This window comes from Lynx rufus, unplaced genomic scaffold (genome assembly GCF_022079265.1).
Source record: "Lynx rufus isolate CCGP_SWC_20201006 ecotype Redwood Valley unplaced genomic scaffold, mLynRuf1.p SCAF_4, whole genome shotgun sequence".
Lineage (NCBI taxonomy): Eukaryota > Metazoa > Chordata > Mammalia > Carnivora > Felidae > Lynx > Lynx rufus.
In genome coordinates this window covers 124,885,985-124,913,946 of record NW_025814856.1, presented here as the reverse complement: position 1 = coordinate 124,913,946, position 27,962 = coordinate 124,885,985, and the positions used below count along the sequence as shown (strand labels likewise).

Sequence of the window (27,962 nt, the reverse complement as noted above, 5' to 3'; positions counted from 1 at the left end):
ATAAATGGAAGAAGAAATTCTCAAGAGTGGGCAACTTGGTTAGTACAGAATATATACATGTGGCTCTAGGTTGTAATAACTTATTTCATCCCATGTCAACTAAATCAAGTATCAAATTTTATATTAATGCTATGTTATTAAACACAGCATACAATTTTTTCTGACTAGAATTTTAGAGCAAGCGATATTTATTTATTCAGAACCAGCAAAAAATGTCATTATGATAGTAGCAAAGTATCACTGAAATTGCTTTCAGTTTATTTTCTGTGTGAAAATTTTGCAACAAGCTAAAAGAATGTGTGTATGTATACAGATGTGTGTGAAGGTGTGTACATTCAGTAAAATGTTAGCTATCTAGATCTCAATTCTCTAGTAATGTCATCCATCGAAAACAATAATAAGAATTATGGAGGGAGGGGGCACCTGGCTGGCTCAGTCAGTACAGCGTGTGACTCGATCTCAACGTTGTAAATTTGAGACTCACGTTGGGTGTAGAGATAACTCAAAACAAATAAAATATTTTTTTAAAAAAGTATGAGGGGATAGTAGACAGAGTAAGAGAAAAATATGCCTGACCTCTCAAAATAGAGTCCATGTCTAAAAGCCCATGTCCTAAAACAAATTCACATAAAGCACTAACAAGAAGTTTAGGCCTCTGCTTAGCACTCACTTTTATTAATATATATACCAAAAAAACTTTGGTAACCTGTTTGCTAAACCTCTAGAACCAGCAAATTAGGAATGAGTGTAGATATTACAAATCAGGAAAAGAAAAAAACAGAAAATAGCATCCCAAAATCAAACAGAAAGAAAGAAGTCAGATTATATGTATTTTTTAAGGTAGACAAAAGAATTTAAATTTTTTTTAATGTTCATTCATTTTTGAGAGACAGAGTGTGAGCAGGGGAGGGGAAGAAAGAGGGAGACACAGAAACCAGAATCTCAAGCAGGCTCCAGGCTCTGAGCTGTCAGCACAGAGCCCAATGTGGGGCTCGAACTCACAAGCCGTGTGATCATGACCTGAGCTGAAGTTGGACACCCAACCAACTGAGCCACCCAGGTGCCCCAACAAAAGAATTTTAAATAGTATTTTGTCTAGACCATTCACTGGAGGGATGAGCAATACTTAATGGGCTTTAAATGTTGGAAGACCACCAGGCTCAGTCCTCAGACCTGTTTTCTACTCTATCCTCAAGGCTTCCCAAACAATGACTCATGACCCATCAATGGTATGTGCAATCAATTAAATGAGTTATGAGCATTTTTTATATGATGAGATGGGATAATCTAGTTGAAATATATACTAATTGATTATGAGAATAGGTAGAGACTATCTTGGTTAATTTTTATCACCTCTCCCCTCACAATGTCTAACATAGGACTTTAAACATGAGTAAACACTAACATGTCCCATAAGGGAACATATGAATCATATGGAAATCATCTGGACAGAGCATGTGAAGAGAGAAGAGCAGCAGGTCAGATGGCACATCAACATTTAAAGGTAGGAAAAGGAAGGGTAGCCAATGAGGAGGGCAAAGAAGAAAGAGTTATATGAATGGCTATACATTTAAGGCAGCCAGGAATGTTTTCAAAAAAGTAAGATTGGACAACAAAGCTAAACATGGTAGAAAGACCATGTAATATTATAACCAAAAAAAAATATTTAACAAATCAGCAGGTCAGAGGTGACAGTAGTAAAGGCAAAAACCACATTAAAAGTAGATGGATAAAGACAAAAAATTGGAAAGACATCCCATGTTCATGGATTAGAAGGCTTAATATTGTTAAAATGTCCATACTACCCAAAGTAATCTACAGAGTCAATGTATTCCCTATCGTAATATTGACCTTGGCAATGATTTCCTGGATATAACACCAATAGCATAGATAACAAAAGCAAAAATAGACAAGTGGGACTACATCAAATGAAAAAGCTTCTTCACAGCAAAGGAAATAATCAACAGAGTGAAAAGGCAACCTACGGAATGGAAGAAAAAAAAAATATATATATATATATATAAAAGCAAGGGGTTAATATCCAAAATATATAAGGAACTCGTACAATCTGATAATAATACCTATTAGGAGTGCCATTACCAAAACAGAAAGGGTGCAGGTATCTCTTTGAAATCATGTTTTAAATTCTTTTGGATACTTAAAAGTAGGACCAAAAGGTGTAGAGAAATCGAAACACTTGTACACTTTGGTCAGATGTAAATGGTACAGTCATTATGGAAAACAGCATGGAAGTTCCTCAAAAGATTTAAAATAAAACTACAATATGATCCAGTAATCCTACTTTTTTTTCTTTTTTTTTTTTCAACGTTTATTTATTTTTGGGACAGAGAGAGACGGAGCATGAACGGGGGAGGGGCCGAGAGAGAGGGAGACACAGAATCCGAAACAGGCTCCAGGCTCTGAGCCATCAGCCCAGAGCCCGACGCGGGGCTCGAACTCCCAGACCGCGAGATCGTGACCTGGCTGAAGTCGGACGCTTAACCGACTGCGCCACCCAGGCGCCCCAGTAATCCTACTTTTAAGTACCCAAAAGAATTTAAATCATGATTTCAAAGAGACACCTGCACTCCTATATTCATTGCAGCATTATTCACAATAGCCAAGATGTGGAAATAATCTAAATGTCTGTGAACAGAAGAATGGATAAAGAAAATGTGGTATATGTATATACAATGTAGTATTATTCAGCCATAAAAAAAGAAGGAAATTCTGCCATTTGCAACATGGATGAACTTTGAGGAAATTATGCTAAGTGAAGTAAGCTAATCACAGAAGGACAAGTACTAACATGATTCCACTTATATGAGATATCTAAAGTAATCAAACTCATAGAAGCAGAAAGTAGAATGGTGGTTGCCAAGGGTAGAAACAGGATAGGGTAGAAGCAGGATAGGGTAGAATGGGAAGGTCCTGTGCAGTGTGTAAAGAGTTTCAGTCATGCAAAATGAAAAAAATTCTATAGATATGCCATATAACAAGGTACATACTGTCAACAAAACTAAACTGTATGCTTAAAAATTTGTTAATAGAGTTATTACATGGGTTTTTCAACAAAATTAAAAAAAGTAGACAGATAAATAAAGTGGAAGATGAGAGAATAGAGAAAATAAAAAGTAGACAGGTTCTGATGAGACAAGTGTGCAAAGGGAGAAAAGAAAAAATGGGTTACATCTAGAAGAGAAACACAAAGAAAAGTTGCAGGAAGCAGGTCTGTATCAGGATAAACTTCAGCATGTTTATAGGCTATAGGAAAGGAACAGAGAGAGGGAGAGATCAAACATGTAACTCCCAGGATAAATGACAAATAAGTTATTTTTCCAGAAACTAGTGGAAGTTCAAAAGGATCAAGTGAAGGACCAATCTCAAAGAAGAGGAAGGAACCCTCATACACTGCTGATGGGAATATAAAATGATACAACACTGAGGAAAAAGTATGTCATAAGAAGTTAAGCATAAATTTACCATATGACCCTGCAGTTCTACTCCCAGTAAGCTACCAAGAGAAAATAAAACATATGTCCACATAAAGATGTGGAATAAATGTCCATAGCGGCATTATTCATTTATTGGTCAAAACTGAAAACAATCCACATATCTACTAACTGATAAAAACAAATGTGGTGTATCCACACAATGAAATACTATTCAGCAATAAAAAGGAACAAACTCCTGACATGTTCTACAACACGCATGAACCTCAACAGTATTTAATGTTAGGTAAAAGAACTCAGATCCAAAAGACTACTTATTGTATGATTCTAATTATATTAAATATCCAGAAAAGGCCAATGTAAAAAGACAAAATTAGATTAGTAGTTTCTTGGTGTTAGGGGTAGATGAGGGGATTAAGTGTAAGTGGGACCAGGGGAGCTTTGGGGGATAATGGTAATGTTCTAAAACTAAAATGGAGCAATGTTTGCACAACTCTATAAACACATTAAAATTCATTATATGGTACATTTCCAATGGGTGAATTCTGCAGTATGCAAATTATACACCAACAAAGTGTTGTGTTTTTGTTAAGAGAATAGGTTAACTTGACTGGCATGAATATTTTTCAGAAGTGGAAGTTAAGATTAGAAGGACCTGGTTTCAACTCTTCAGAGATCTTTGAATGCCAGAGTGAGAAGTCTCAACCAGATAGACAAAGGAGATACTCTGAAGGTCTCAGAATGGGATAGGACAAAAACAAATAAAAAATACAGATAATTACATTTGGAAGATTCATTTTATGTAATGTGTCAGATAAGAAGTTGATACATTAGATCATAAAGAACAGGACCTATAGCTTTCTTGAGTCCATGGCCTCACTAGCAAGAGCTGATTCTCTTACATACCTTTACCTTGAATCACAAAGGTGGGATAAAAGACAGAGGGAGATGGCCCAGGAAAAGTTATCACTTTCATGGGAAAAAAAACATCTCTAAGAATGGCCTCTGAGGCCATCATTCCAACTGGGGAATCAACTGACCAAGCATATTAAGTGCTGGATAGAAGCCAATAATACATAGGGGCAGAAGGAGGCAGAGAATCAGTATTTGGATGGGAGGGGTGGTTGGATTTCCCTGAATCTAATATCTTGCTATAAGAGATTTAGATATCATATAAAAGGAAACTTAAAAATAATAATAATATAGGGTGGTCCATCAGGGAAAATAGTGAAGATAAATATCTGCTGATTTTACTGTACAACATTCTACTAATGATTCCCAGGTACAGTGACAATATATTTGAATCCATTTAAAGTCTAATGTTCCTTCTGGCAAGGAAGCCACAGAGGAGCAGCAGCCATTGCTCTGTGCTACCCTAACACCATAGGCCTCAAAAAGGGCCACAAGTTGACCAAGAACAAGAACAAGCTGAGGCACAGCCACCACCGTGGGCACCTCACCAAGCACATCAAGTACATGCAGGACATGATCCAAGAGGTGTGCAGCTTCGCCCCATAGGACTTAGTGTCCGAGCCACAGAGCTGCTCAAGGTCTCTAAGGTCAAGCTCACCCTCAAGTTCCTCAAGAAAAGGGCAGGGACACACAACAGTACCCAGAGGAAGGGAGAGGAGCTGAGCAACATCCTGGCAGCCATGAAAAAAAGCAGCAGCCAAGAAGAACTGAACGCCTCCCCTCTGTATTTAAAGGCCTTTTTGGAACTTGAAAACATAAAGTCCAATGTTGAAAATTCATTTCTTTAAATTAAACCACTTTTACCTAATACTGCCTTGTTCCTGAATATACAGCTAAGTCTCACAAAAGTATCTTTTTAGGGGCGCCTGGATGGCACAGTTGGTTAAGCCTCTGATTCGATCTGGGCTCAGGTCATGATCTCGAGGTTCGTGAGTCCAAGCCCCACATCGGGCTCTGCGCTGATGGTGCATAGCCTGCTTGGGATTCTGTCTCTCCTTCCTTCTCTCTGCCCCTCCCACTCTTGTTCCCTCTCTCTTTCTCTCTCTTTCTCTCAAAATAAGTAAATAAACTTAAAAAAATTTAAATATCTTTTTAAATATATATCACCTCAATTTATCTTTGGTTACTTTTGGTACTTTCAAACAACCCTGAGGGCACTATTAGCCTTCTGTATATTAATATACAGGGAAAGACATATCAGTACTGATATAACTACTTAACTGTTCATAGATAATCCTATAAAGACCATATATCTTTTCCTTTTGTTAAGTAATAAAAAATAATCTCTCTGGCTTTTTTTCCATTACTGAAAAAAAAGAGAGAAAGTGGGGGAAGAGAAGGAAAGTAAAGAGGAGGGATGTGAGGATGATGATTATTGTTAATTCACAATTCAAACCATTCAGAACTCCATTTACAGAAAACTAATACAAAAGGAATAATTGTGCTAGATGGGATGCAACAGGAAGATAGATAACATAAATGAAAGAAAACTCATAAAATTACAGATAATTAGAGGCCAGTTATATATTCCTCTCTCATCACTGACACAAAAAGATAAGATTTCATTTCCTTGTAGTGGGTTCATTAATAGTTTTATTGTAATATTAGAAATATCTTGTTTCTGAGTGTATCTCAAAGGCCTAATTTTTTTTAAGATCAAACAACAAATAGAAATTTTAGCAAAAGTACCCCTGATTACTGTTGGTTCAGACTATTATATATCAGACAGGTGATCAAATTTCTGAATCTGAAAAATTTGCCAAAATAAAATATTAATATTGAATTTGCAGTCTAAGTAGGTATTCAAACTAACACTAGCAAGCAGAAAGCACAAATGCTGATTAAAGAACACGCAGATAAAGAAGTATGCACTCGGTTTATAAAAAACACATATCCCCCAGGGAAGTAAAGCAAACCAGATGGATATTAAAAGTAGAATGTTTTCATATACTAATAGGTCTGTTTTCCCCTTGATTTATGTACAACCCCCATTAATGTCAATTAGTGTTATATACGTAAATCCAGGGAAGCATAAATCCAATGTCATAATACTACTCTGCACCTATATATCTTGTTTGAAAACTAATTCAGTTTCAAAAAGTTGTGTTACTTAGATCACTATCATTAGCGTCCACCAAACAAATGCTGACTGGCCAAAACACACCCTAGGCTGGCACTAAACGACTGTGAAGGCCCATTTGTTTCCAAAATTCTGAACTGATGCCCTAACCATTATGCAAATACAATAAATATTTATTAAAAATTTTACTAGAAGATAAGCACCATGCTAGATGCTGCTCAGACAGGTTCTCAGGGATCGAAAGATGAAAGGGGAGGAGCCAAGTGGCTGGCCCCAAATCAAAGAACCAGAAAGAGCTGAAACTAGGACCCAAGTCTCTGCACACAAAATTTGATGCTTTTTTTTTCAACAATGCCTGAAGGCATGGTTTATGTGAACAAATGTTCCTGATAGTCCCCTAACCATCTAAGAGTACTTCCCACTACTGATATTCACATCTACTGAGTGAAAATAATTGCATTAATAATAGTCTTATCATGAACTAGAATTTAAAAGGATTAAAGGAAAGAGAAAACATAACAAAAGAGACATTATAAGAAACAACATAAAATGAGTTGACAATTACCTAGCTAGAATTGTAATGTCTCCTAAGGTAGCCACTGACCACATATGGCTATTCAGAGCTTGAAATGTGCTCCAAATAAATCGTGCACTGAAGATTTACTATGAAAAAAATACAAAATATCTCAATAATTTGGTTTGATTACATGTTGAAATAATATTTTAGATATGTAGGGTTAAATAAAACACATTATCAAGATTAATTTCACTTGTAGGGGCACCTGGGGGGCTCAGTCGGTTAAGTGTCGACTTTAGCTCAGGTCATGAGTTCGTGAGTTTGAGCCCCGCTTCGGGCTCTGTGCTGACAGCTCAGAGATTGGAGCCTGCTTTGGATTCTGTGTCTCCCCTTCTCTCTGATCTTCCCCCATTCTCTCTTTCTCTCTCTTTCTCTCTCTCTCTCTCTCTCTCTCTCTCAAAAATAAATAAACACTTTTTTTAGTTTTTAAAAAAAGATTAATTTCACTTGTTTCATCGGACTTTTTTAAATGTGGCTACAAGAAAACTTAAAATTACATACATGGCTTGTATTGGTGACTTGAATTACATTTTTGTCTGAGTAGATCTTACAGCCACACACATATACTGAATACGTCAGTGATAAATTTATAACAAACACACTTCGGACATTACATTCTAGATTGCACTCTGACCTAGATTAAGAAAAATTTACATAGTTTTAGAAGAGCTTTCTACACTTCGCTACTTTCACTGAGGGGCTAGTGAGGGCAGAGTCAGAATAAGACACTCCTCATCCTTATTCATATATTCATTCAAGCATACCATTCAGTTATCTAATTGCTCCCTTTTGACTGAATAGAAATAAACTAGCTCATGTATGGAACAATAATCCGAAGTTCTAAGCATTCAGAGAATAGGGAAATAAGTGTATAGGGTATATAGGGGAGAGAGAAAATATTTCCTTCAGAAAAATACCAATGAAGACCAGGAGTTTGTGATCACATCTAATTTTTAAAAAGCTATTATTTTTAAAAATTGTGGTAAAATACAAGGGATGTACATAAAATATATCATCCGTTTTTAGGTATATAGTTCAATAGTATTAAGAACATTCACATATTGTGAAAAATTATTTTCATGCTTATCAAATTGTCACCATAATATTAAGGAAAATTGCTTAAGAATTTAAAATCATCTAAAACAAATGCACATCATTTTCAATATTTTGCATTCCTTCTAAATCTTTGCACACTCACCTACTATAGATACATCTATTTCATTATTGGAAGGTTACTACATACTAATCTGCTTTTTTCAATTATTTGAAATGTTTCTATTATTCTAGTTTTTTAAATAATGAAATGAAATAATGATATGAAATGAGATCATATCAAATGGTAGCACTAAAATAAACCCAATAATTTTCTAGCCATGAAAAGCTGGTTTATACTGATTAATGTTACAAATGACCAACCTGTAGGATATATTTTTTTCCTTCGTGAACTATTTTCTTAGGTAAATAGCCAACAGTAGCATTATGGGGTAAAAACATACAAAGTCCATTTTTTAACTTACCACTTCCATTTGCCCCCAAACATATGGCTGTAAATTTCTGTGTCCCTTTCTCACTTGTTTACTCTATCTCCTTCATAAGAGAAAGAACTTCTTCTCAGCTCTTAAGTAGTTAGAAAAAAAAAAAACAAATGCAGCAACATCACCACATCCCTGATACCTCCTTCTCAATCTATCAGTGTATTGTTTTTACTTGCCAGTGGCAAGGAGGAAACTAAGCCTGAACGTTTCATCACATACTCCTTTGTGTTATCAGCCAAAATCACACTCATTTAAAAAGTCATGGACCGGGGCGCCTGGGTGGCGCAGTCGGTTAAGCGTCCGACTTCAGCCAGGTCACGATCTCGCGGTCCGTGAGTTTGAGCCCCGCGTCGGGCTCTGGGCTGATGGCTCAGAGCCTGGAGCCTGTTTCCGGTTCTGTGTCTCCCTCTCTCTCTGCCCCTCCCCCGTTCATGCTCTGTCTCTCTCTGTCCCAAAAATAAATAAACGTTGAAAAAAAAAAAAAATTAAAAAAAAAAAAAAGTCATGGACCAAAAAACTCTTAGACTTCTGCGTGACTTAAAATGATTTTTAACATCAATACCATACAAATAAACAAAGTGGAAGGAAGTCTTAAGTACAGAAAAAGTAACAAATAGCAAACTCCAAACCACAGGATCTCTGTTTAAAATTATGCCTAATACAACCTCTGTTTTGCAGAAATGAAAAATCAGCCAAGTGCCTTTCTACAACACTAATGACTATCAGTCATTACATCACACATATGTCATCTGACACAAACTTTTAGATTAGTAAACATTTTTCCTCTGCTACAACAGAGGGTTAGTGTTCAAGTGGGAGGGGGAGAAAACCAGTACACATAAAAGCAACAAAACACAAGCCAAACTGTAGGGCAAGTCTAAATCTCCTCGATTTCAATTCAACCAATCAGTCCTGCTTTGACTAACAAATGTACATGAAATTTTTATAACATGAAAGAGAACTTATTTTCCAAAGGTTTTCTGCAAAAGGCAATAATCATTAGAATTTGATAGCAAAGAAATCTAATTTCAGTATAAGTTAATAAATTAACAAAGCTACCTCTTCCTCTGATACTGAAGTTTCAGATGCAATACATACTTTGGGGAACTCTCCAGAAGACTTTGCTCCCTTTCTGATAGGTGTATACCCAATGGATATTGGATGATCGTGAATATACACTGATATATAATATGAATATGTGCAAATAATTTGCATGAATCTCCTGTTTCTTCGATCTCACTGTGGTTTTGCAAAAAAAAATCTAGGATGTCTATGTCCCACATGAAAATGATTAAACATGTCACATGACATACGAGAGCATGGACTTTGGAATAGATGGCTTAATATCTGTGTAACACTGAGCAAGTTGCTTAATCCTGCTTGGAGTCTCAAGCTCTTTATCCATAACTTGGGATCCCTTCTTGGAAACAATAATGCCACCTTCACAATATGACTGTGATTATTAAATGAAGTAATAAATGAAATTTACCTCAGTCTCAACAGATGCTCAGTAAACATGAATTCCCCTTCCTTCCCTTACTTCTTTTCTTAGGTCCTCCAAAAATATATTCAGATTGACAGGCAGTATTCTGATTGTACAAATGAGGAAATCTAGATTTCTAACAGCTCACAAAAAGAAATTCTTGACATGGTTACTTTCTTTCAACATTGTACCTTTAGAGCCAGAAGAAAAAGAGAAATCTTTTTCAAAAAGCAAGACTTTTTTTTCCAAATTCGAGAATAAATTATTGAAATTGTAGTGGGCAACTGGAAAGTCCTCACTCACTGGAGGATGTAAGGATCACAAGATGCTTTTCCAGAGTGACAGCCCCAGTCTCCTCTCCTTGCTTCAGCCATAGGCTGACCTCAGGAAAGAGTGCCGGGTAGATGCCCTCAATGGAGTGTGATATGATGGAAGGTAGATACTATGTAGAAAAGGTAAGAGTAAAATGTTAATGTGGAGATGTAGGTTGTGGGGTTCCTATCCAATCAAAAATACAGGATAAGGAAATGACTTCTAGTTGAAAAGAGGAGAAAAGGGGTTTGGCTGACCCCTTTGTACACCAAAACTCATTGATGGCACATCTTGGAGCCAGTAACTGCTGGAAGTCTAAAAAGAGGCTGGTACTCACAACATGCCCAGAGACAACTAATTGCCAAATGATACTCAGAAAAGCCTTATCACTCATCATCAGTTAACCAAGATGCCTTTCCCAGAAAGAAACCCTTGAGCTGTATTCCTTTTTCTTCAACTTCAGGGAAACTTACAGTTGGCTTTGGAGTGGTGGTCATAAAGCTGTTTTCTCTTTGAACTCTGTTCTATATTTGAACTCCCAGTTGTCTTACTCTATTCATCAGAAATTAGTATTCTAATAGGGCCAGGACCATATACATTACTTGAGGGGCCCAAAGCAAAAGGAAAATAGAGGGTCTCTTTTTCAAACAGCATTAAGAATTAATTTCAAGATGGTGACCACAGAGCTTTAAACCAAACAAGGGTCGTGTGTGACTGTGCAGGCTGCATGCCCACAAAACCCACCCTGGACAGGTGGATTCCACCCCCAAACAATGGACCATAACTAAGCATACAGGCAAGTATTCAGGCAGTCTCCCAAACCTATAAACAGCACAGATGATCTGTTTGCTTTTAACAACTCTTGACAACCTAATTAATTATACATTCTCTTTAGAGTTCATAGACCAAAATTGACTATGAATAAATAATACCATAATGACAATAAAAATTTAGATTTGAAAGTCAAAAGTATAGAAAACCTAAGTCCAAGGGTTATGGAAAGAAAGATAACTGTCTTCAAAAACATTTTGCTAATTTAGTATATGTTAGAAAGAAAAAAAGTAGGATAGATTATAAAAATTCCCACAATCCTCTACTCATCCAGTAAGGAGGGAGAGTCTACTTCCTTACCTCTTTGATCTGAGTTGGACAAAACCTATAGGGAATTAGAGGCATGGCACAGGCACAGACTTGAAGAGTGCTTGTACACTGGGACCTGTAGCCACAATGTGAATAAACCCAGGACAGCCTGCTAGGCCAGAAGAGACTTGTGGCACAATGATCCCATCGAACTGTGAGCGAACTGCCAAATATGTGAGTAAGTACATCCCGGAACATCCAGTCTCCAGCTGAGCCACCATCTGATGGACACATGACTGAGCCCAGTCAAGAACAATCAAGCATAGGGCAGATCAACAGAACTGCCCAAATGAACAACAATGAATTACTGTTGTTTTAAGTCACTAAGGTTTAGCGTGGTTTGCTATACAGCAAAATCAATAAATGATACAGGTAGTACTTTAGCTCAGCAGGGGAAGAATGGATTATGTAATAAACGGGCTGAGACAACTCACTCACCATTTTTGGCAGGGAGATTAGATTCCCACTAAATTGTATAATAAATTCCAGATGGATTTTACAAGTATATATAAAGATTGATAGCATAAAAATGCTACAATAAATTATATGTTGATATTCATGTAGTCTTGGCATGGGAAAGGCTTTCCTAGGCATAGAAACCTAAAGGAAAAAGATGAATAAATTTTACTATGTAAATACTTCTTAAATTTTATATGTCAAAAAAACATTATAAATGAAAATAAAAGACAAATGACAAATTGGTAAAACTTTTTTTATATGTGAAGAGAGATTACAACCCATATACATGTATTTTTTATGCATGACAAAAGTATGATAAAAGATTGCCACTTCAATATACACAAAATAACATGGAAAAAGCTGAACTACCTGATAGACTATTGAACAGAAAACTTACATATGTAAATCACTAGAAAACAAATACAAGTGGCCAATTAACATTTTAAAAATATTCAACCTCACTAGTTAGCAAAGAAAGATAAACAATAATCAAATTCTCTTTTCAGTTAAAAATGATAAAAATCAAACAATAATACCTAGAAAACAGACATCTTCATATACTGCTTGTGGAACTATAATCTGATACAACATTTCTACAGAGCAATACGTAAGTGTAAGTACACGTGCAGGTGTGTTTGTGTGTGAAATATTTTTTTATTTTACTTCTAGGAATACATCAGGTGAAACCAGGCATTCAGGAAAGACAGCTACTTGGCTTCATGATCCTGATGCCCCTTCCCTTTTCGTATCCTCTCTGGAACCAAACAACACCTAAAGGAGTGTGAGGATGCCCCTGAGGACACAGGATCTTCCTGATTCTTACCTCAGGTCTAGATTTATGAAGTTGCCAGATAGCAGAGTTTCAGAAAGACGAGGTATCATTAAAACCTCTTTTGTCTGAAAAATGAATAGTGCCATTTTTGAGATGGCATAACTTATTAGAAAAACAAAAATGATGAACAGTTCCCTAGAGTTGTAGTTAACATTTGTTAACAGCTTATTCTGTACCATGCACTACTCTAAGCAATTTATATGTTTACACATTTCAGTCCTCATAACAACCCCATGAAAGAGCCAGCATTCTACAGGTGGGAAAACTGAGGCTTAGGAATGGTTTTGTTTCCTCTTTGTCTGTTCAAGTAATTGACCTAGAGTCACAGAGACAAAACTGAAACATAAAACAAGCTAATTCTAGACATAGAGTTCTTAATCATTTCACAAGGATACATCAGATATGCCACTTGAAACCCTAGAGCATTTATCAGCATGTATTTAAAAGAAACAATTCTGGATGTCTTCCTGCAACCTTAGAAGCAGTGGCTTTCTCTTATAGACTCTTGTGGACCATAATCAGTCACCTAAACCTCAGGTTAAAGATCAGAGGCCTACTTCATAGGCTCACTGTGTAAGCTAGTGGTTCCTGGCCTTTCTGCTAAACCCCAAAGGTACAGATCTTATACTGTGTGCCCTGGCCTTACCTATTTTTGTAACTGATAAACTGACTGTTTACATAAATGGATATACTATGCAAACTAACTCATATTACAGCCAACTCATCAATACTCAATCATTGAAGGACCTCGGTCTTCACTTTCAGTTTGTCCTAAGAATTTTATTAGAAACTACAGCAGTTCCTAGACCACCTAGTACCCATAAGACCCCCAAACTTCCTCTACTTCTATGTTTCTATATCCTATCCTAGCTGCTCAAAGGATGTGAAAAAAAATTGCCTTCCAAGAGGAAGAACTCAACAATTATATAAATAGGACATGAAGAGAATCAAACTTCTCATGTTTCTGGACATACATTATACTTAAAGAGCCCACTTAATTCTTATGCCACTTAGAATATGATAGGATTCAATCTCAACAATGTCGTACCTGCATAGAGATAGTTCAATGATAATTCTTTCAAATTTACTTTGGCACACACATACTCACAAAAAAGAAGAAGAAGAAGAAGAAGAAGAAGAAGAAGAAGAGGAGGAGGAGGAGGAGGAGGAGGAGGAGGAGAAAATATTTTCTCAGTCAGGAATTTACAGCTATAAAACCTTCTAAGTTGGGACAGTTTACCTGAATCTTCCAACTAAATTATTTAGGAAGACAGAAGAGAGTTTCTTTTAGTGGCTTTTGGGGATTTTAGAATAAACCATCCCAATGATTCATGAGCCTGAACTCAAAGAATTATCTACCAGTCTGTTCTTTGTAGTGCTTCCCTTATCAAAAACACAGTTTCAGCAATTATCTTAGTGTCAATAAAGAATTCCTTCACAGAGCAAATATTTATCAAGCATCTACAAAGTGGCAAGAAATGTATCATCCTAAAAATAGAGTGGTATGAATAATGCAAAAAAAAAAATAGTTCCTGCCTTCACAGAGTTTACACACTAGTTTTAGGAGGACACTGGCTTCTGCTTCTATTTTCACATGAGCCAGTGATCACCATTCATTAAATGCTGACAATACAGCATTCCAAATACATGATGACAAATGGAATAAAATGTAAATCTTTAACTGGATGCCTCAGAGTGCTTCTCTTACTGACCCCGATCAAACTAAAGTGGCACTAAGATCCACAAAAGGACTAACAAAAAAATTAAATGCTCCCAGCACATGAGAAAACTAGGATTCTATATAGGCAACAGATCTAATTTTAAACTGCCATATTAGGAAAAATTTTTTTTAATTTATTTTTATTTATTTATTTTCAGAGAGAGACTGCAAGCAGGGGAGGGGCAGAGGATCCAAAGCAGGCTCTGTGCTGACAGGATGACAGCAGCGAGACTGATGTAGGGCTTGAACTCACCAACTGAGTGATCATGACCTGAGCTGAAGTTGGATGCTCAACTGACTGAACCACCCAGGCACTCCAGGAAAACTCGCTAAAAATCTACTGACAGTCATGCTATGGAAAGTAAGATCACATTCTAACATGGCTCATTATTTCATGGGTTTGGCTAATCTGCCAATTAAATCATGCCCCCTATCCAGGCAAAGTATAAAGATAAGAAAAATCCACACTAGGTATGGAAGGTATGTGATAGTGAATTATGTTATATCCCTGTTTGGTCACAGTAGACTTGTTTAAAACGGACTTTTTCTCACTGTTAGGCTCAACATTAAAACTACTATTAAGATCTCTTCTTTAATAAACTGTAGTTTGTCCCTACTACAGAATATCTACATACTACATAACACATAGAGAAGTAGATCTATACATCAATATGGAAAGAGTTCTAATACATACTGTTAAAAGAAAAAGAGAAAAGAGAAGTATACATACAGCATGATGTTATTTATGGATTACTTTAGCCTCACAAAACAGTACTTCATTTCTGAATGTAAAAAAAAAAAAGAAAGGTCTAGAAAGACAAAAACATAAAAGTGATTACATTTTTGAGAAGATGATAAAGAGCCATGATAAACAGCCATGATAGGGGCGCCTGGGTGGCGCAGTCGGTTAAGCGTCCGACTTCAGCCAGGTCACCATCTCGTGGTCCGTGAGTTCGAGCCCCGTGTCAGGCTCTGGGCTGATGGCTCGGAGCCTGGAGCCTGTTTCCGATTCTGTGTCTCCCTCTCTCCCTGCCTCTCCCCCGTTCATGCTCTGTCTCTCTCTGTCCCAAAAATAAATAAAAATGTTGAAAAAAAAAAATTTAAAAAAAAAAAAAAGAGCCATGATAAAGAATTTAGCACTATGTATTATCTTATACTTCTCTTCAGGAAATTATATTCATGTATTAACTACATGATTAAAAGTTAACTGAAGGGAGTTAAAATAGAGAACAATCAACTTCTCACTATAATTTAATATGAATATATAATAAAATTGAGTAGGAAGTTACAGTAAAACTAAGTCAAATTCCTTATAGTATTCATCTTTCAAAAGCTTGTTCATTCTTTTTAATCTAAAAATAATTAAATGAATTAATCTAATCTAAAATGAATTAAAACTATAGATTCAAGCAAAAACCCATGGTTTTGATCATTTTGTCTACAATATTACAAATCATGGAAAAAAAAACCCAACCTTAAGACTAAGCAAAAACAAACAAATAACAACAACAACAAAAAAAAAACAAAACCAAAAAAAGCTTAGCACTTTAAACATATAAAAGACAAAGGAAGTCTTGCTATATAGAAAACAGGGAAAGTAGTAAATCAAGCATCCTCATCAAATTCCTTTAAAAACCCCTCTACCATTGTGTCCACAAAATCAGTATCATTAAAGACAAGAGGCAGCTTATCTTTAGCCCCAAGCACAGCAGGTATGGCCTAAGAATGAGACAGATTAAGTCACCAAAGAGACATGAAGGAAGAGGAGGAAAAAAAGAAAGAAAATGAAAAACAAACCAAAATGAAAAGCATACTTAAGGAAGAAAAGAAGTGTGGAACAGAAAGAGCAGCGTTAGTGCCTACTCACTCAGGAGTCACAGAATGGCTCCAGCACAAAGGAAACTGGCCGGCAAGATTTGTAGAACAATTTACCAAGCATTTCCACGTGTATTCCCAATAAAGACTCTTTGTAACAACATGGTATTTACTCCATTTTATGGAAATAAACTGAAGATCTGAAAGGGAAACTGCCAAAAGCCACAGAACTGGGATCTTTGCACTCAAAGCCCAGTGTTCTTTCTAATACCCTACTGCTACTACTGACTGTCCCCTCAAATTGCTTCTAATTTTCACATAACCATGAACATTTCAAAAAACAACTATTTTATCAATAGTAGTAAGCTATTCTTTCCTCTAACTGAAAAAAAATATCTGATTTGTCCTTTCAAGGTCAACAGAATATGGTAAGGGATACAGGAGTGCTGATGCATAGGGGCACATGTACCCCAATGTTTATAGCAGCACTCTCAACAACAGCCAAATTATGGAAAGATGTCCTTCAACTGATGAATGGATAAAGAAATTGTGGTTTATATACACAATGGAGTACTACGTGGCAATGAGAAAGAATGAAATCTGGCCTTTTGTACCAACGTGGATGGAACTGGAGAGTGTTACGCTAAGTGAAATAAGTCATACAGAGAAAGACAGATACCATATGTGTTCACTTTTATGTGGATCCTGAGAAACTTGACAGAAGTCCATGGGGGAGGGAAAGGGAAAAAAAAAAAATGGTTAGAGAGGGAGGGAGCCAAAACATAAGAGACTCCTAAAAGCTGAGAACAAACTGAGGGTTGATGGAGGGTGGCGGGGGGGGGGGGGGGGCGGTGATGGGTACTGAGGAGGGCACCTGTTGGGATGAGCACTAGGTGTTGTATGGAAACCAATTTGACAATAAATTATATTTAATAAAATTTAAAAAAACAGAATATAGTAGAAGGCAATGAGGAGATGGTAGTAAAGGGCAACATGAGAGAATTTTGTGGTGATGGAGCTGTTCAATATCTTGAATGTGGTGGTGGATACATGAACCTGTGATAAAACTGTATAGAACTTAAAACACACCTCCCCCCACAAACTAGTACAAGTAAAATTATGGAATTCTGAATAAAATCCATGGATTTTAGAAATGCCAATATCCTGATTGTGATATTATACTGTAGGTTTGTAAAATATTACCACTTCAGGAAAGTGGGTAAAGGATACATGAGACCTATCTGTATTTTTTGTTAAACGGCAAGTAAATATATAACTATCTCAATAAAAAATTCAATTAAAATATCAACAGAATATTCATACTACCAACACTGACTTTGAAACACATTAGTGATATTGTATAGAAACATAAGAAGGTATTTTTAGTCATTCAAAGCTGAATCTGTTACAGTGGAACTGGCAGAGGTCTTACCCGTAAAATTAAAATTTTTTAAATTATGACTTTAACCCAGAGATGATAATTTTGAACAGCTATTGGTGACATAATACTATAAGAATGAGAGTCAGATCACCCTAGCCATGCAAAAGGTAAATCAGATGGAAAAAAAGAATCAGGAAGAAGAAGAAAAAGATCTTTCTGAACTAGAACAAAGAGCTGTTTAAGAATGCCATTTCAAAACATCAACTGACATAATACTGGAAGTGTAAGCCAGTAGGACAATTAATGAACTATGGTGATAATCATGAAATGCACCAAGAATTGTCTAACAATAACACTGAGCATTAACAGCTGCTATCTACCAAGCACATACTATGCACCTGGCATTGTGATGGCTGCTTCACATAAGCGATCAAAAATCTTCATAAGTCTGGAAAGTAAAATGTGGAAAATGATGGGTCTTATGGAACTTACTCAAGATTACATAGTTTGAAAGTCCCAAAGGTTGACTATAAACCTAGGGTTTTCGGATTTTAAAGCTTGTGTGCTATCTGTTGCTCCATAGTACATAGAGAAGAAATACCTTTTATTGCTATTCTAGTACATGACTCTAGGGTGAAAGAAAAAAATTATATCCAGTAGTGAAAAACTGTAATTGATATCACACTTACCTGCTTGTAAGTTCCATCTAGCAAGGTGTCCAGGTGTTGGAGGGGGGCAGGTGTTTTATCTTTGAACCTTGTTAATAGTCGGCGTTGAATGGCCCGAAATTGTACAGCTCTTTCAGATAACAGTTCTTCTAATTTCTCACCATTTATCCGCAACTACAATAAAGAATTTCTTAAATTCAGGTTACATGTGTACAAGAAAACATTTTTAAAGCAAGAATACAGGCAATGGCAATTAAAGTTTGAAAGACAGTAATAACATAAATTTAAACATATTACAGAGTTAAGAGAATTAAAACTATAATATTTGGTACATGAATTGATAGATACATAGATCATACACAGACAACAGAGTAGGACAGGTCAAGTGGAAACTCAGTAAAGATAACCCAGTATCACTGGGGAAAATACAGATTATTTAATAAATGTCTTGTAATAACTGATTAAATACATCAGAAAAAAGAATAAGAATTTCTTTTCTAGTCCTTACAGTAAAATCAGTTGGAATAAGTTTAGACACAATAAAAGAACTAGAAAAATTAGAATTTTTCAATAATCTTGGCATGAAAGAGACCCTTCTAAGTCAAAAGCCAAAAGCCAGGGGCACCTGGGTGGCTCAGTTGGGTAAGGTTTAGGTAATGATCTCATGGTTCGTGGGTTTGAGTCGTGCATCAGGCTCTGTGCTGATGGTGTAAAGCCTGCTTGGGATTCTCTCTCCATCCCTCTCGCTCTGCCCCTCCTCTGCTTTATATCTCTCTCTCAAAATAAATAAATAAACTTAAAAAAATTAAAAACACAAAAAAGCCAAAAGCCAGACACACACATACTCACACCTCTGATAAATTTGTAACTAAAAAAGAAAAAAAGTAATTCTATATAGTTAAAAAAAGAAACATAAGTGACAAGACAGAGAGCAAACTGTAAAAATAATAGCAATAACCACACAGACAAAAAGTCAAGCCCATAATAGCTAGAGAGCATCTAAGAATCAATGAGAAAAAGACCAAAATCCAATACAAAACAGTAAGAAAAAGAGTATCAAGCCAATAGGGAAAAAAAAGGACAAAATTTATAGAAAAGCTAATACATATAGCTCTCAGACATATACCTTTGATCTACCAAGTCCATTTCTAGGAATTTATCCTAGGGGTATACTTGCAAAACATAATGTACATACAAGTCTATTCATTATAGAATTATTTATTATAGTATTATAGTAACATATTAATAATAATCAAAATACTCATCAATAGGGGGACAGGTTAAATAATAAAGAGTACTTTGCAGGACTACTAAGTACTGATATGCAATGTTATACAAAGATACAGTGACTGAAACAAAGCAAAAAAATATAGAATAGTATTATAATTTGTTACCATTCATGAATTTTTAAAAAAGAAATCTGTACATTAACATAGTTGAGACTGCATAGAATAGTTCTAAAAAGATAAACAAGAAACTGAACACCAAAAGTTTCTTCCAAAGAGACTGAGTAGCAGGAGGAGGAGAATCAGAAATAGACTCTTTTTACTGTGACTCTTCTTATAACCCCTGAGTTTAATATTATTAAAATAAAAGAAAGCTAATCAGGGCCATAGGGTAGAATAAACACTCCATGAAATCATATTATGTGAACTGCTAATTCCACTTTACAAAACAGTCAAAAACTAGTCCTGAAATAAACAGCATTTTCAAAGTGTTCAGAAATCAAGCTTTTACAGTATACATTTCTCATATCCAACTTCCCTTGCAAGTGTATGTATTCTCCAGACACGTCATTTAAAAAAAAAAAAAAAAGCCTGAAATTTTATTAATGTCTTTTAATTCCAATTTCAGAAGCACTAAGTAACTAACTAAATCACAGAATATTCTCTTGAAGGGAAAAAAACTTTTCATTACCAAAAGTTAAATGATAATTTTTTAAATAACTGAATTTTTTAAAAAGAGGATTAGCTTAATTATCAATAATTCACTCTTTTAATTGTACAATTTCCAGCTATATTTTATTCATTACATTCATGAAACACAAGAAAAATTATAAAAGACCTGAAATTTCAATACTGACACATCAGCCAAGTTATCATTCCACTGAATGTATAACCAAACATCAGTGATTGAATTGTTTTCATATGTCAGAATTAACAAATATTATTGATCCCAAGGCCAAGCACTGTTCTAGGTGCTAGAAATTATAGCAATGAATAACACAGACAAAAAATTCCTGCCTTCATGGAGCTTACACTAAGGGACACTTGGATTCCAAAAACTATCTTGATTCAAAGATTAAAATCATGTATTTTTAAAAAAGCAGAGAGCAGGGCCAGAGAGAAAGGAAGTATAATGATGCTCCTTTTAAACTGTATAACAAATGGAAGTGCCTGTAGTTCATCATGTTCCCTAAATCCCTCCCCAGAAAGGAAATGCCCCTGATGTGGAATCTCCACGGGCTTACTAGACAGCAAAGAAGGGGTGAAACTGTGTCAAACTTATAGCCATTCAGAATCTAATATTTTCTGTTTTAAATACTACAAATATATAATTAATATGGTCTTTTCGTAGACCCTTCCATAAACCACTAGATCCCAGTTTTGCACAGTAAAGCAAGAATTTTTAAAATATATCTTTAATAAATAAATAAAATAAAATAAATCCTAGAGGACTGCAAAGGATCTCAATCCTTACAATACCTAAATATATTCCCCAAACGGTCAGTTTTGGTGCCGTGATTTGGTCAAAAGCACACTGTCCTATAAAATATTATCAGCATAGGTGAAAGAGAACCCAAGTAAGCTCAATTTATTTGATAATGACAAATGTTATTTGTAATTGGATTCTACGCACTAAAATTTTCCCTGCATTTTCACACTATACTAAAAGAAGTCTTTATAGGTTAAAGTCAGTGTTCTTAGAATGTCTGAGGGACTGAACATTAAGTAGAATGAATGTTCATGTGACTGACAAGTTACATGACATATTCTTTCTCTCTATCACACACACAGTCACACATCATAGTTTATAAACTGAAGTGCAAAAACCTATTGATTACTTAAAATGTAGTTACTCTAGGGAACCAATGCTTCCATAAATAATGCTCAAAATAATTTTGAAATCCCCTCTTTGTAATCACCTACAGTGCCTATTTATGGGCACATAAGTATTTGAACCTGGTGATTTTTTTTTTAACACATGAGATTTTTAAAACAATTTCATTATCTAATTCATTCACAAGACATGACTCTTGGCTATTTCCAAATATCAAATCAGTCTTCAAAGGATGAAGATTTTATACCATCATGATACTCAAAACAATCTAATGCAGGCTCTGAAGGTACTTCCAAAGAAGAAATGCAAAAATATTCTGGCTACAAAGTCACTGTCAGATCTCATTTGTGTAAACATTTAATCATTCAGCATTTGCTAAGTGCCCATTGTGCCAGATACTGAAGAATATTTTATGTGGTTAACCCTCATTCAGATGCAGAAATTCTGGTGTGCTTGTTAAAAGGAAAAGGAAAAATCACTTTACTTTATAATCACACCTCATTTATGGCCTGCTAGAATTAGTTAGCCAAATGGCTGCCGATAAGCTCAAATAGTTTTAACACTGGGTTATTGGGGTCAAAGGTTAAGTCTCCATGTGGGAAAATTAAATCTGCTTGTTCTGAAGCCAGACCACATGCTTAGCTCTGGGCAGGCACTCTGTTAAGGTCTGCAAGTGATCACAAAATGGGCAAGAGGGCAGGAACAGATACACAAAGCCTATCATCCACATAAAATAACTACTTGAAGCACTCAATCTACTAGCATATATACTAGAATTCTTTCCTCTAGCATCTCTTTCTCTTCCATATATTGAAAAATTATAGACAATATGAGTTATGATCATACATACCTCAAAATGATGATCAATCAACTCAAAATATTCTTGAAGGGGCATACTTCCAGAAAAAGAACATGCAAAATCTTTGATTCCCTGTTTTTCAAAATATTCTTGAAGGCGGATAATAAGTTCATTTGTTATGAGCCAAAGATCTTCAAACTGTTCACTCTGAATGCGGTATCGTTCTAAGAGAGAAAAAATGCTTATTAACACATAATTACTAGCTGAAACTACATGATTATCACTAACTCTGACATGAATACCCAAATAAAAAGGAAAAGATTGGGGGGGGGGGGTTATAGATAGGATTTCTACTGCTTTATTGCAGTTTTCTACATCAACCACATAACATTTAATTTAAGTCCAAAGGTATGTGGTCACAGTGACAAGGTGTAGAGTATGGTCCTTTTCCCTATGTTTCTTATAGGTTTCAATAACAACACCCAAATTAGGGTCCTTCTTTAAAAAACAAAAAAAGGAAGAAAATAAGAAAGCTTTGTTTACAAGGTAAAAAAAAAGCCATTGCAAAAGTATAATCTGGTATTTATTAATTTGTTTCAGAATATTGTTGTGAAATAAAACTTATTATGCAGAAAGTCCCACATCCTGGACATTGTAGCCTGCTAAATCACCGTAATCATGATCAAAGTTTTCTACTTTTCTAATATTTCTTTTATTTATATTTGTAATCAGTCCCTTCCCTAAATGTAAATCTTGTTTGCCTCCATTCGCTGAAACCTCAGCTCAAAAACAGTCAAATTCTTGTCCATCCCCCACCCTAATTTGACAATGATGACAGTGATAACAGTGGTGGCAGTAACTACATCTATGATCAGAGCAACTGTTATTTGTTGAGCACCAACTATGAACCAGGCACTGTGATTACAACAACCCCGTTTCTAAAAAAAGGAAAACTAGGCACAGAGAACTTCAGAGACAGGTCACAAAGCATATTAAACGTCAGAGCTAGAATTCATGATATACTGCATATTCTTTTTCCCCACCTGTCTAAATCCTACCTATTCTTCAGGACCTGGCTTCAATCCTACCTACCCCAAGAAATCTTTATTTCTCTAGCACTCACAGCAGCCTACTATGTGTTAGGCACTGCATTGAGCACTCTGCATTCAAAACTCAACACCCTTATGGGGGAAATCTTGTTATCCCCATTTTACAGAAGAGTTTAAATAATCTGCAAGATCATCTAGCCACATAGTAACAGGCAAGAATTAGAACTCTAGCTATTAATCCAAAGATTAGCTATTAATCTTAACCACCTCACAATATTGTGCCTCTTTAAATTCATATATACACTTAGTCTACAGTTCACCATGCACTTAACCACATACAACTATGCATTTTTTAATTAACATTTATTTTTTTAATTTTTTTTTATTTATTTATTTTTGAGACAGAGAGAGACAGAGCATGAATGGGGGAGGGTCTGAGAGAGAGGGAGACACAGAACCTGAAGCAGACTCCAGGCTCTGAGCTGTTAGCACAGAGCCCGATGCGGGGCCCGAACTCACAGACCGGGAAATCATGACCTGAGCCGAAGTCAGACGCTTAACCGACTGAGCCACCCAGGCGCCCCTAATTAACATTTATTTTAGAACAGTTTTAGATTTACAGAAAAATTATGAAGATAATAGAGTTCCCACACACCCTTCATCCAGTTTCCTCAATTATTAATATCTTACATTATTATGATACATACTTATGTATGATTATGATTAATGATGAATACAATACACTGTAATTATTAACTAAAATTAATGGATTACAAAAAGTTACATGGATTACACCAATTGGTTTTCAAGGTTGAATCAACATTGCATACCTGGAATAAATCCAATTTGATCGTGGCATATACTTTTTCTTATTCCTATTTAACTCTCCAGATGATTATATTCCATTTCTCCAAGAGATTATACACTTTTTGAGATCTAGAACCAATTCCTCTATTCTATTTAATTCACCAGTTATTGAGCATCTATTATGTACAATCACATGGAGAGAAATGTTGGGAGTACAAGGAGGAATTCAATCTCCTTGTTTAAGGAGACTAAGATATTACTAAGGTAGCATGACATGTAGACATATGAAATATTTGTTATATTCCCCATGGTCCTTGACAAATTCTATGAATATATGACACCTTTAACTTGGTTATTAGGACTTCAATTTGTCATCCTCCACCAGAATCCAAAAATATATCTCCTCTCATTCTCCTAGTCATCTCTCTTTCAATATATTCAACATGAGGAATAAAATACACTGTGTATGCCTGCCATAGTGCATGGCAAACACCCCGATGTTCTCTGCTACCATATCATTTCCTCTGGAGCGTCCTTCTGCCCTACTTTCACCCTAGTCTTATTCTGAAGTCTGATTTCTGCCTATGGTGCTAATCGGTTGGTTTCATTTCTCCCCATCAAAGATAACAGGGCCATGGTCAGATAAAACAGCTTTTACCTTTCTTTGCAAGTGTCACTGAAAGCTCAATGCTCTAAGAATGGAGAGAGCACATCTGTGATGGCGTGGGAGTAAAGCGGTAAAAGGAAGAATGATGATAACAACATACAATATTACAATTCTCTAAATCTACGGTCCTATCCAAGGTAAGCTTGGGACCCAACATACTGAACCCAGACTGGTATTTATTCACTCTTTCATTCATTTATATAACTCAATGCAAGATGCTGGGGATAAAACCCTGGATAAAGCAAGAGCCTCTGCCCTTAAGGAGTTCACTGCAGACCTGGAAAGATGGGTGTTATTGGGGAAGAGTAAACACTGCTTTTACCATTACCAATTCAGGGATACCCCATGCAGGCTGATGTTGCCACAAAAGTGCCAGGACTTCCCCGCAAGTGATATGTTACTATTTCCAAGCATGTGAGAGCCTATCACATAGCACAGGAATTAGACAATAGCAAGGGAGCGGCAAAGGGCAGAGAGCACAATAAGTATTGTGTAATAATTACAGATATTCATAGAATTAGCTGCCTCAGGAAACAGGGAACTACCTCACTCCAATGGAAGTGTTTAAGGATCCAAGCTCCCTGGTGTTTGGTATAGAACACAATGGGGAAGAAACACAGGTCATCTTCTCATGTACAGATCTGTCTATCTCTTCATCTGTCTTGGGACAGATATTTGGTACCAGTTCAGTGCTGCCTCCAGGTCCTGGCCATTTGTCCCTCCTAGGCAGATGTTTCACATCTGGCTCCAGGCCAACGCCCCAGGCTTCCCAGAGGAAGAAGCTGAACTGGGCCAGCTGCATCTCCTTTTACAGCTTTATGATCTCCCAAAACATTCGCTTCAGATTCTTCTGCAACAGATCTTGCTAGACGTGGTAGATGAAGGTGACAAAGTTGCACACTACAGTGATCCAGGCTAAGAAGATGGTGAGATGTAGGTGGGGCTCTCAAAGTGACAGAGCAAGATATGGTACCGGCAGGTGTGTGCACATAAGTCGGCACTGCCAAACTTTACTGTGTCCACTCTTACTGCAGCAGCATCCGCAGAGCCACAGGCTAGATGGTGAGCATTCGCTGTCCTCCAGCTTACAACAGCATCAAGAACTTTTGCATTATAAAGTCCAGTCAAGGGCCCACATCCTCTGGGTACACCCTTCCAAGGAAGGAACAGGGCTTGTCCAGGATAAGTAATTCCCTCCAGGCATAGAATTCTGCAGAAAGGGTCATACCCATCTCCTTGTCCTCTTCGTCCAAGGAAAGGGCATGTCTCACAGTGGGGCACACAGCCTGGCAGAGGGAGCTGCCGGTATTCCTGGCCCTTGTGGGGCCCAGGCTTAGTAGGGTTCAGCAGCTGCAGGTGGAGCTCATGCTTGGGATAGGCTGGGTGTGGACGTGACGACTGATGTCTTCAAGGATGTCACCTCCACCTGCAGCATGTCGATCCTGCCCCCTACTTGCTTCAGCAGTTTTTTCTGATGCCACCCACTTCGTGTGAGCTTCTCACACCATCTTGTGGGCTTCCTCAGAGAGGATGGCCATCAGCCACACCTCCAGCTCCAGCTCCTGTTCCTGTGGTTCCCACACCTCCTACCACTGCTCATGGTCCTCATCTTTCAGATTCCGTTCCTTCTGGGTTATGTGAGCTCCTCCTTCAGGAGCTCAGAGCCCTGCCCTTCTTGTAAACCTCCATGGGGATCCTGTAAGAATATCTGCCAATAGTATTAGAGAAAAGCTCCCTCCAGGATTCATAATATTGAACAAGATCTTTATTACCACTCCCAGATTCTGAGATTCTGAAAGTGAAAAGACACAGTGCCTTAATAGGCTCACTTCAGTAAAATTCATAAAATGGTGCCTGCCACAAAGTAAGGACTCAATAAATGTTACCTACTATCATCACTATCACTATTATTTCCCCCAAGAATATGTAAACTAGAGATTCCATCATAAACCCGATTAGACTCACACAGAACCTACTAACCCAGTAACTTTCAAATAGCAGATGTGAAAAAAAAAGTGGCTTATATAAAATATATTTTCCTAAGCATAGAATTTGATGTCACTTTAGATACAGTTATAAATTTTTTATATAAACAGTACATTGCTAATATTTCAAAGGAAATTTAATTCATTCTGGTTCTAGAAAGATTCTGAAGAGGCTTGCACAAGCACGTAGAAAAACCTGAGGTGCAGCCTGAATGCACCTAAGGAATAAAATTTCTTATATAGAAAATGAAATAAAACTACAGAAAGAAAGTTATTCAAGTATCATTTTCCAATACAAATGTCACAACTTACGTATCTTAAAAGAGATATACGTAAACAACTGGGATTATTATAACACATGTGAAAGAATTATATACTGGCCCAAGATATAAAAAATATATATTTCAAGGTACCTGAATGAAGTGAAGGGGCAAACCACAGAGATGTCTGTGGGAAGAGCATTCCAAGACCAGGGAATGGTGAGCATAAAGGCCCCAAGGCAGCAATGTGCTTTCAGGAACCCTGAGGAAGCTATTATGGCTGCAGCTGAGTGAGCAGTTTGTATGCTGTGCTATAACAAGATTATCACACCAGTTTCTGTTAAATTGTCCCTAAAGGTATGGGCAAGAAAAGCTGGAAGCAAGGCATATTCAGGAATGACCAGGCAAGTCTGTCCCCCAAAGTTAGTGTAAAAATTTATCAGAATTTATCACTGGGGAAAACATGGACAGGATTCTTAGCAGTATCCCAACAGTTCAGCTGACCAGGGGCTGGCTGATGGTTGACTGTGCAAGATAAATCCAATTAGCACCTGTCCTAATGCCTCCTAGGAAGTGCCGGGCTCAGTCCACATTCATAGCTTACGCTGGGCATGGGTGTTTTATAATAAGGAAAGCAGGGGGGTGTTGTGCTAAGAAAGGCAGCAGTACCCAGAACTCTTCCCCAAAGAGGTAAAGTGTCTGATCTCTGCTGCCTACAATTAGAAATCCTTTTCCTACCCTGGCACACAACAAAATTCCCAATCTGACGAAATGATGTGTGGGCAAGTCTAACATTTCCCTTCTCCTTTTATCAGGATTTGAATTATTGAGGACGACAGTGCAAGACTATCTTTGATTGATAAGCTCAAGGAGATTCAAGGTAATACTATATCTATTCATCCATTGAAA

General features: G+C 36.6%; 1 protein-coding gene across 1 annotated transcript in view; it reads right to left on the bottom strand.

Annotated features, from left to right (window-relative positions):
• Positions 1-27,962, bottom strand: part of BBS9 (Bardet-Biedl syndrome 9) — a 453,794-nt gene that overhangs the window by 185,960 nt on the left and 239,872 nt on the right. Inside the window, exons 18-19 of the mRNA XM_047097119.1 lie at positions 22,337-22,509; positions 18,448-18,600 (exon numbers count right to left, since the gene is read on the bottom strand). Coding sequence (XP_046953075.1) covers positions 18,448-18,600; positions 22,337-22,509 — 326 coding nt within the window. The remainder of the gene's footprint in view (positions 1-18,447; positions 18,601-22,336; positions 22,510-27,962) is intronic.